This window comes from Oncorhynchus mykiss, chromosome 11 (genome assembly GCF_013265735.2).
Source record: "Oncorhynchus mykiss isolate Arlee chromosome 11, USDA_OmykA_1.1, whole genome shotgun sequence".
Taxonomy (NCBI): domain Eukaryota; kingdom Metazoa; phylum Chordata; class Actinopteri; order Salmoniformes; family Salmonidae; genus Oncorhynchus; species Oncorhynchus mykiss.
Genome location: NC_048575.1, coordinates 71,785,867 through 71,797,693, shown reverse-complemented (window position 1 = coordinate 71,797,693; position 11,827 = coordinate 71,785,867). Strand labels below are relative to the sequence as shown.

General features: G+C 39.8%; 1 protein-coding gene across 1 annotated transcript in view; it reads right to left on the bottom strand.

Moving 5' to 3' along the window:
* Positions 1-378: 378 nt before the first annotated feature.
* LOC110536353 (PI-PLC X domain-containing protein 3) overlaps positions 379-11,827 on the bottom strand; it is a 58,731-nt gene continuing 47,282 nt past the window's right edge. The window contains exon 6 of the mRNA XM_021622101.2: positions 379-2,700. Coding sequence (XP_021477776.1) covers positions 2,544-2,700 — 157 coding nt within the window. The 3' untranslated portion in view covers positions 379-2,543. The remainder of the gene's footprint in view (positions 2,701-11,827) is intronic.

Genomic DNA, 11,827 nt, shown 5'->3' with positions numbered 1-11,827 from the left:
CTTATTCATCTGAAGCAACATTTTCAACAATGAACATTGTAAAACAAAAACCTAGAAACAGACTGACCAATGCACACTTTGATTGCCTCACAAGGATTGCAACAACAGACTATACATTTACAATGAATTCAGTCAAGGAGCAGAAGGGACATTTTCATTCATCGAACTACTGAGGTAACCCTTAATATGGGTCTTATACATGTGATGTAGCCTATTTGATGTGTGCATGTATACATTTGTGATGTGCTGCATATCAAATCGATTGCATGCATATTGGAAGAAAAATAACAAAATTAAAGATCTGTGGGGCCCTCTGAATGATTGTCTCCAACCAAATTGGTCGCCTTCCTTAAAAAAATTGTGAGTTACACTGCCATAGAGAGTCATAGACATATAGCTTTATTTGATTGGGCATCACCCACTTAAAACATAAACTCATTGTCTCATTGTAACACACAAGGTTTGGTCTTTACAACAATCTTACAGCGATCGACTTATCACAAATAAAACAGAAAGGCAATGACTGCAATATGGATGAAGTACATTTGTCAACACTGGATGACTTATAAAGTAAACACATGTAGGTAGATGTATTTTTATACTGTGCATTTCAAGTTTATTACATAGGTATATAATAGTCCCTCAGAGTCAAAATGAAACATATACTTAGTCCAAAAATTAGGTTAAATTGTTTTAGTTATTGAATGTCCTATGTCCTGGTCGTGTTTAACTGTTGCAGTGCAAACAACTCAAGTAGTTATAGTCAGGTCATCCAAAATCAATGAATCCACTGAGAGACAAGCAATATATTTACAAATATCTTTTGATTCATGCACATAGTTAATTAGTTACAAAAAAATATAGTTTTACTGTCAGATAGACAAAACATGTATTGGCCATATATTTGTTAAAACTGAGATATTTCTGTCGAAGCATTTCTTGTGGACAATTCTTGGCATTCATTTTCATTTACAATTAAATGGTGATAAATCCATTGCACTTACACTATATACAAGCTTTTCACATGATATAAAATATAATTTAAGATTAAATCATAATGAAGTCATTGGCACATAGAAATAGTATGAAAATGTTCACAACTCTGAACAATACACATAAAACCCACACACTTAAACTCTCTCCCTCACTCCCTTTCTCTCTCCCTCTTTCTCAAATAAAAACAGAACTGAAAAAAGTTGGAAATGATCCATTTACGCACAAGACACACACATACACATTCAAAAAGGTAACATTTCCTTCTTTTTTAGTTCACAATCATAATAGTTTACATAAATGTTTCCTCGAAGAATACATTCTGTAAAAGATGCAACAATAATCTTAAGTTGTTTTTTGGAGAAATGAGAAAGCGTTTGCAATTATGCTCTTGCTTGCATAATGTGTAATAGAAATGTAAGCAAAAACAAAGTGATACAGGTTTTATTCTTTCATTCCTCACTATGCTGCAAGTGCCACTTCAAATATGATTTGCCTTCCTCGATGAGCATTTACAGTTTGTCCCAAATAGGTGCAAAGCATGGGAAACATCTTTCTACTAGATGGAACGCAAAAAAAGCAGGCAAACACCTGAATAGAAGTAGAGCAACAGACAGTTAATCTATTCTAATATAATCAATTCTATATAAATGATTGAACACAAGGATGAGATGAGCTCACAGTCTACACATCTTTCAAAACAGAAGGTCAATGATTTACAAGATGAACTAATGTGCAGGGAGAAGGCAACAATATACGTACTGTGATGAGGGAAACTATTATGAGAAAAAAAAGTCAGAATATCCTAGATTTGACCTTCTAAAGAGGTCAAAAAACTTTTGCTCTGCAAAATTCAATTGTGGCAACCTAAGTGAATTGTGTATGCCAAGCAAGTTTAGTATGCCAAGTACATTAGTATGCCATACGTGAGTACTTGACATGCGAATCAGGTTGACGACCATAAACTGTATTACTTGCACCAATGAAGATGACTTTTGATGAAGGTTGACCATCACGGTCACTAAAATATGAACAACATTCATTTTGTAGAATACTCTAATAAGCTAGTCTTATCCTCACAAGAAGTGGAAACCCCAGGAACATTGCTTGTGTGATCAGAGGATGGAAGCAGTTATCGTCACAGCGGATGTGAAGCGAAGCAAAGCGAAGTGTCATTAAAAAACAATTGCCCTTTTGACCCCCAGAAAATATAAAACCAAAAGTTTCTCTCACCGAGCAATCAAGTCCATTCTCCCTCCTCTTTGTCTTCTCCTCCCTCCACCTCTCCCCCTCCCTTCCTTTCTCCACCTCTCCCCCATCCTCTACCTTCCTTTCTCCACCTCTCCCCCTCCCTCTACCTATCTACCTCCACCATCTCTCCCTCCCTCCCCTCTCGCTCGCTCCCTCCCTCTCTGTCAACTACTGTAGCCCTAGAAGAGTCAGAGGACCGCCTCTCTTCCTAAAAATGAACACCAAAGAGAAAGAGTGAGAGAGCGAGCGTAGCCTCACATGGCTGAGGATTGAACTCTAAACCACCACGTCGGTCAGTCTCAGGTGGCGTTTTCTTCCTCGTCTTCCATATGGTAGTTGAGCGTGATGACAGCACTGACGAAGTCTCCCAGCTCTACGAAGTCAGCTGTGATGATGTTGATGCCGCTCTCTCCCGGCCTCTGGGCACGGATCCACAACATCATACTTGGAAGAGCCCTGCAGGGGAAAACATGCAGACACCTGCATCACTGTCTTTTGTGAATTCTAAGTGTTATACTTAGCCACTAAAAAGGATGGGGGTAAGAAGAGAGAGAGAGAGAGAGAGAGAGAGAGAAACTTTCCTCAGGTGGGTTCAGAGGTGGCTGTTTTGTTTTGAGTGGTTCTGACCCCTTGAGTTTTTCCACATTTTGTTACATTAAAGAAAACATATTGGGTGAAAAGCCAGATATGGTTCCTCCTGCCACAACCTGAGGGACGGCCATTGAAAAGTGCAATGTCATGTCAATAATATTTGCCTTCATAACTTGCCATGTGGCTTCTCAGTCATGTTGTGACTGGCCTACTATGGATTTAATCTATTATTATTATTATTCTCATTAATATTGTTGTAAATACAATATATTAATATTGTTGTAAATACTATATTTGTGTAACGTCTGCTTCCAACTCACACCCTCAAACACGTAGATCCCCTGAACGCAGCTCACTTTCCAACCCACTTTCCACCTCACACTCTCAAACATCTAGATCCTCTGAATGCAGGTCACTCTCCAGATCCCAATCACCTAAATTCTAATCACCTGTTCACACACCTGTATGTCATTATCACACACTATTTAGTTCAGTTCTTTGAACCCCATCACTGTGAGGTATTGTTTGTTTTGTGACACGTCTTTCAGAGCGCTGGTTTCCCTGTGATTGTCTCCTCCCGTGTATGTTAGTTTATGCCTGCCTCACTAACGACACCTTTTGCCAATTCCCTGCCTGTACTTTAGTCTATGGGATTTCCTGTTATCTACCTCTTGACTGATCTCCCGGACTACATTACTAGCCTTTTCCCTGCCTGTACTTTAGTCTATGGGATTTCCTGTTATCTACCTCTTGACTGATCTCCCGGACTACGTTACTAGCCTTTTCCCTGCCTGTACCGTTGCCCTTTTGGACCCCCTGTGTATGACCTACTGCCTACCCCTGGACCCAGCTACCTGCCTCCTCCTGTGTATGACCTACTGCCTACCCCTGGACCCAGCTACTTGCCTCCTCCTGTGGTCCTTCGCAATAAACACCTGCTGCGCCCTGCGCTTTAAACCAGCTCTCTGTCTCCCCTCGTGTTCATTACAATTTGACCATTTTCCTGTCCTGATAGCCATTCAAAATGTAACGAGTACTTTTGAATGTCAGAGTAAAAAGTACAGAATTTTCTTTAGGAATGTAGTGAAGTAAAAGTTAAATTTGTCAAAAATATAAATAGTAAAGTACAGATACCCTAAAAAACTACTTAAGTAGCACTTTAAAGTATTTTTACTTAAGTACTTTACACCACTGATAAGTTAGGGCTACAGCGCTTGCTAGGACAGATGTCCCAGCTGCAACTCCAATTTGCACTGAGAGGTGTGAAAGCCCTTGAACCCAACAATGGAAACAGAGAATCATAACCTCCCCCTCCCAAATGCAGAGGCCTGTGAGGCCCTCTGCCCCATGGCTTCCTTACCTCCCAGTGCAGAGCCGATCATAGAACACTGCACAAAAATAGTACAAACAGAAGCTCCTCAGGGACAATCCAGAGACACAATTTGCAGACTGCTAAAATACTGGGAAGATGAATCAATAAAATTTTCCACACAGACATTCCCCTGGCATGGCACACTGCTATACGAGCACACTACCTCTCCATCAAGAAAGGATATTGGCAGAGGGGGGGAGATTAGAATAACATCATCACGCCTGCCCAGACCCACCTGTTCTCACCTGCTCTCCGCCCCATTTCTCTCCGTCACCCATGTGCTTTCAATATTTAGATAATGAAGCGTACGATTTTTCCATTGTCTTAATGATGGAGGATTGTTTGATTTACAGTCAAGTATACGTTTTTTTCAAGAGAATTAACAAGGAGAGTATCGTGCAACCCATCGGCTATCTCATAGCCCCCTCAGATAGCGTCTTGAAGTATACAGACAGATTAAAAAGTACATGTACATAGTAATATTTCTGACAGCCAATGTTCTACCTCCACCCATAACTTTTGGGCTTTATAGCATTCCCAGAAGGCACGTCTTATGGAGTCATTGTTAGTTTTACACTTAAGACAGAACTGTCGTTGTGCTGTATCTGAAAATATCTACATTTGACAGTCCAAAATTGCCTTTTAATTCTGTTATTAATGTAAATGTATGCCTTCAGTTTTCCCATGTGATCCAATTGATCAGTGCATTCTGAAGAGCTATCCAACGATTGTTACATAGGGTTGTGTTTTATAGGAGTGATAGTTTTTTTTCTTCTATATTGGTATAGTATTCTTAACTATGAAGTTGTTAATGTTCTTAACTTTATCCTTTGAAAACAGACACGTGAAAACATTCTGGGAGGTGAGCATGTGCATCTTCAATATGTACCCATTGTTCCTCTTAAGTGCGTTTAACAATATGTCTCAAGTACAAGCCTTGGCTGGCAAGTTAAAGTTAAAGTTAAACTTTTCGGTTCATATAGCATTATGAGATGAAAGGGAGTTCCATGCAATAATGGCTCTATATTATACTGTATGATCACTTTAATTTGTTCTGGTTTGTGAAAAGGACTGTGTCACACCCCATGTCTGGTGGGTTAAGTGTGTGTCAGAGCTGTGTGTGGGTTGACTATGCAAACCATTTGGACATTTCAACTCATAAATCTTTCTTATAAAAAGCAGTAGTGATGCAGTCAGTCTCTCCTCAACTCTTAGCCAAGAGAGACTGGCATGCATAGTATTTATGAATGATTACAATGAAGAGCAAGACATGCCGCTTTGTCCTGGGCCAGCTGCAGCTTAACTGGGTCTTTCTTTGCAGCACTTAACCACATGACTGGACAATAATCAAGATAAGACAGAACTAGAGCCTGCAGGACTTTGTGGAGCAGATAAGCAGATAATATTATGAAACCCTCCACATCTTTACAACTTTTGAATCTATATGTTTTGACCATGACAGTTTACAATCTACTAAAGTAAACTAAAGTAATTTAGTCTCAACGTCATCATTACTCATTACCTGATTCATCCTATGTCTAGAGTTTAGGGAATGAGTTGTACCAAATACAATGTTCTTAATTTTAGAGATGTTCAGGACCAGTTTATCACTGGCCACCCATTCCAAAACTGACTGCAACTCCTTGTTAAGTGTTTAAGTGACTTCATTAGCTGTGTGTGTGTGTATGTGTGTATGTGTGTGTGTGTGTCCCACCGTCTCTTTTCAGTCTTATGTTCCTTCATCAAAAAAATCAAAAAAACAATTACATTGGATACAAGTATAGAGTCCAGGCTTCAAATCATACACCATACAACTTTACAAAATAAAAACATACAATGCTTTCTTTCCTTATTTGTTTGTTCATGCATAAATGCAATGGCACACTGTTCACCCAATTTGCCAATGAAGTAATAATTAAAATAATTGGCAACATCAAATGGTTTGGTGATGAGTCGAATTTGTCTTTATGCCCAACAATTTCATTTAAAGTACTCCAAAAGTGTTTTTCCATCATTCTTTATATCACTGATATTGGCTTTACAATACAGTTATTTTTGTTTAGTTTAATCACATAATTTCTCAACTTGAAGTTAGTCGCCAATCAGATGTGCAGCCAGACTTAGCCATTCTTTTTGCCCCATCTCTTTCAACCATACAGCTTTTCAATTCCTCAATCCATGGAGCTTCAACAGTTCTAACAGTCAGTTTCATAACAGGTTAATTTGAATAAATAACTGGAAGAAGCAATTTCATAAATTCATCAAGTGCAAATTCTGGATGCTCCTTATCACATCAGACCAACACATATTTTTTTACATCATGGACATCAGACACAGCAAAAAATGTTGTATGATCTCTTATACACTATTTTAGGCCCAGCTTTTGGAACTTTGGCTCTCCTAGACATAGCCACTATATTGTGATCACCACATCCAATGGGTACAGATACAGTAGAACTCTGCACTAGCTGTATTAGTAAACATGTGATCAACACATCCTATGGGTACAGATACAGTAGAACTCTGCACTAGCTGTATTAGTAAACGTGTGATCAACACATATGGATGATATTTTTCCTATAGTGTTTGTAAACACCCTGGCAAGTTAATTAAAAAACCTGAACCAGATTACAGGCACTGGTTACAGTGAGAAGCTTCCTTCCTTCCTTTCCTGGGTAGTTTCTCAGAGATACAGTCGTGGCCAAAAGTTGAGAATTACACAAATGTTAATTTTCACAAAGTCTGCTGCCTCAGCGTCTCTACATATTTTTGTAAGATGCTACTAAAGTATAATTACAAGCATTTCATAAGTGTCCAAGGCTTTAATTGACAATTACATGAAGTTGATGCAAAGAGTCAATATTTGCAGTGTTGACCCTTCTTTTTCCAAGACCTCTGCAATCTGCCCTGGCATGCTGTCAATTAACTTCTGGACCACATCCTGACTGATGGCAGCCCATTCTTGCATAATCAATGCTTGGAGTTTGTCAGAATTTGTAGGGTCTTGTTTGTCCACCCGCTTCTTGAGGATTGACCACAAGTTCTCAATGGGATTAAGGTCTGGGGAGATTCCTGGCCATGGACCCAAAATATCAATGTTTTGTTCCCCAAGCCACTTAGTTATCACTTTTGCCTTATGGCAAGGTGCTCCATCGTGCTGGACAGGGCATTGTTCGTCACCAAACTGATCCTGGATGGTTGGGAGAAGTTGCTCTTGGAGGATGTGTTGGTACCATTCTTTATTCATGGGTGTGTTCTTAGGCAAAATGGCGAGCGAGCCCACTCCCTTGGCTGAGAAGCAACCCCACACATGAATGGTCTCAGGATGCTTTCCTGTTGTTATGACACAGGACTAATGGTAGCGCTCACCTCGTCTTTTCCGGACAAGATTTTTTCCGGATGCCCTAAACAATCGGAAAGGGGTCCTTGAAGTTCTTGATAATCCAATAACTGGTTGATTTAGGTGCAATCTTACTGGCAGCAATATCCTTGCCTGTGAAGACCTTTTCGTGCAAAGCAATGATGACGGCATGTGTTGCCTTGCAGGTAACCATGGTTGACAGAGGAAGAACAATGATTCCAAGCAACCAGCCTCCTTTTTAAGCTTCCAGTCTGTTATTTTTACTCAATCAACATGACAAAGTGATCTCCAGCCTTGTCCTCATCGTCCTGTGTTAACGAGAGAATCACTGACATGTCAGCTGGTCCTTTTGTGGCAGGGCTGAAATGCAGTGGAAATGTTTTTTTTAGGGACTTTGCAATTAATTGCAACTCATCTGATCACTCTTCATAACATTCTGGAGTATATGCAAATTGCCATCATACAAACTGAGGCAGCAGATTTTGTGAAAATTAATATTTGTGTCCTTCTCAAAGCTTTTGGCCACAACTGTAGACATAATATGGAAAAGAACAAACAAACCAAGAGAAAAAAAAACATTCAGCAGCTGCAAGGCTTGAAGCTACGAAAACTTTGGCGTTCCATTTAAATACATTGCCTTGCAAAGGTATTTCATCCCCCTTGGCGTTTTTCTTATTTTGTGGCATTACAACTTGTAATTTAAATTGATTTTTATTTGGATTTCAAATAATGGACATACACAAAATAGTCCAAATTCGTGAAGTGAAAAAAAAAAAGAAGTGGGCTTTTTGGGGGGTAAATAGTTATGCACTATCAAATTCTGTTTTTTTCCCTTGTTTGCTTCACAAGAAAAAATGTTTTGCATCTTCAAAGTGTTAGGCATGTTGTGTACATCAAATGATACAATCCCCCCCAAAATACATTTTAATTCCAGGTAGTAAGGCAACAAAACATGAAAAATGCCAATGGGGTGAATACTTTCACAAGCCACTGTAGATCTGCTTTCATATTGTTAAGTAACTGGATAAAGTTATTATACATTTGAAGTCGGAAGTTTACATACACTAATACGAACCCAAACCGGCTGTGCGCCTGCGCCATCGTATATAAATGTGTTTTGTCCCCCTACACCATATGCGATCACGACATGCAGGTTAAAATATCAAAACAAACTCTGAACCAATGACATTCATTTGGGGACAGGTCGAAAAGCATTAAACATGTATGGCATTTTAGCTAGTTAGCTTGCTCGCTAATTTGTCCGATTTAGCTAGCTTGCTGTTGCTAGCTCATTTGTCCTGGGATATAAACATTGAGTTGTTATTTTACCTGAAATGCACAAGGTCTTCTACTCCGACAATTAATACACACATAAAACGGCCAACCGAATAATTTCTCCTCCTTCCAGGCTTTTTCATCTTTGAAATTATATGGTGATTGGCATCTACACTTTTACCAAGACAACCGGCAAAACATTTCGTCTTTCAATCACCCACGTGGGTATAACCAATGAGGAGATGGCACGTGGGTACCTGCTTCTATAAACCAATGAGGAGCTGGGAGAGGCAGGACTTTCAGCGCGATCTGCGTCAAATAGAAAGGCGTTTTATTTTAGCCCTTGGCATCACAGACGCTCATTGGCGCGCGCGAGCAGTGTGGGTGCAATAATTGAATAACATGGATTTCTACATTTATTTTGCGACGCTGGCGTATACGGTCTGGTCAGCATGTTAGGTTGGAGCCATTAAAACTCGTTTTTCAGCCATCTACAAATTTCTTGTTAACAATAGTTTTGGCAAGTCGGTTGGGACATCTACTTTGTGCATGACAAGTAATTTTTCCAACAATTGTTTACAGACAGATTATTTCACTGGAGGCAGGGGGATGTGGATGTGTTGTTGAGAGGGGAGAAAAGTCTCGGGCGACTCTATAGTTAGAGCAGTTACACGCAGAGAACCACTTCTCTAGGGGAGAGAGAGGACATCACTCAGTCCTCTCAACCAACTGGCATTGTTCTATTGTCAGAGACATTGTTCTGCACACCTTCACCCCCTGACATGTTGGCTGGATTCACAACAAGTGTAGCTTTAATTTGGTATCTTGCATGTGTGATTTCATGAAAGTTTGATTTTTATAGTAATTGAATTCATTTTCACTGGCTTTTGGCCAGGTGGGACGCCAGCGTCCCAGATATACCAGAGAGGTTAATTATATATCCAAGGTTTTAGAGTATTCCTAAAATATCTTTAGGAACGGAGGCGTTGAGTTTTTAATATTGGTCAGGTATATCAGGAGACCATCAGCAAATAAGTTTAGTTTATAATAAATGTTTAAAAATAGTGATATCCGAACATTTGGGTTCAGTCCAATTCTTTCTGCAAGTGGTTCAAATGCCATTGCAAACAAAAGGGGGAAATCCCTGTCTAGAGGCCCTTTCTAAAGAAATTCCATCAGATAATGTAATGTTTCTATTTTTGCTTTAGGATATTTTTTATTATATTTGTATTAAATGTATTTCAGATGGAAAGTTTTGAAAAGAAGAGGCCATTAAAGATGGTCGGAAGCCTTTTCGGCATCTACAGCCATTATTGCTGAATCTATATCTTGTTTTTTGGCGTATTGTATGATGCTGAAACATGTTTTGTATTTGTACATTTCCATTTTAAGTTGGCGAGAGCACTAGAACAGTCTGCAGCACCCGGTCTCACCCTACTGTTTGCAGATTATCTGGTGCTTCTGTCCCCAACCAAGGAGGGTCAACAGCAGCACCTAGATCTTCTGCACAGATTCGGTCAGACGTGAACCCATTGCCCTCTATGGTTGTGTGGTCTGGGGTCCACTCACCAACCAATAATTCACAAAATGGGACAAACATATTTTCTTCAACGTTTACTTTACCAGGCAAGTCAGTTAAGAATAAATTCTTATTCATAATGACGGCCTACCCTGGCCAAACCCTAACCCAGACAATGCTGGGCCAATTGTGAGCCACCCTATGGGACTCCCAATCAAAGCCAGTGGTGATACAGCCCAGGATCAAACCAGGGTCTGTAGTGACGCCTCTAGCACTGAGATGAAGTGCCTTAGACCGCTGCGCCACTTGGGAGCCCCAAAATTGAGACTGCATGCAGAATTCTGCAAAAATATACTGTGTACAACGCAAAACCCCAAACAATGCATGCAGAGCAGAATTAGGATTATACCCACTAGTTATCAAAATCCAGAAAATAGTTGTTCAATTCTACAACCACCTAAACGGAAGCGATGCCCACACATTCCACCACAAAGCCCTCACCTACAGAGAGATTAACCTAGAGAAGAGTCTCCAGAGCCAGCTGGTTCTGGAGCTCTGAAAGAGACACATTTGTACAAAACCAAATTATGAGAAATTGAAAATAACTATTTGACATACTGGAAAGAATCAACCACAACAACATTGCTAAATGGAATGCTATCTGGCCCTAAACAGAGAGTACACAGTGGCAGAATACCTGACCACTGTGACTGACCACAAATTACGAAAACTCTTGACTATGTACAGACTCAGTGAGTATAGACTTGCTATTGAGAAAGGCCACCATAGGCAGACCTGGCTCTTGAGAGAAGACAGGACATGTGCCCACTGCCAACAAAATGAGATGTAAACTGAGCTGCACTTCCTAACCTCCTGACATATGTATCACAATAGACACATGTGACTCGTTTCAGAAAACTAGGTGTATGTTGCGCTTCACTACTTCACAGGAGAGCCAAACTTTTTTTAATCAAAATGTGTTTTATTTTGGCAGAGATGCATTCTGGAACATGCCAACTATCATGTGCTTTAATGACAAACTCGTATGCCATCTGTAAATACAAATAAAATTGTTCAATTACGAGCCTAGTTGGTTTAGCCACGGATAAGGTCATTAACCTTCCTGCTAGCCATGATTGGCTGAGATAATGAGTGGGCTGGACATGCCAAGAGATGAGTTTGGATTGGTCTGCTATGTAGCACACATCTGTCTACATTATGAGCTGGTCTGTATGTGTAAGTAATCATTTCTAACTCTGCTTTTTTTAAAGATGTCACGTAGTAGAAGTGCATAAGTGTTTCTCTCCACTTTCTGGAAGACCGAGTTTTGAAATCAGTGGAATTAGAGTATAATAGCTAAGGAGAAAATTATGGCGTTTGATTGCAAATATGAGTTGAAAAGGGAACACACAGAAGGCTGTTGTATAAAACACCCCTCTCCGGATTACATCTTTAAACTAAGGGC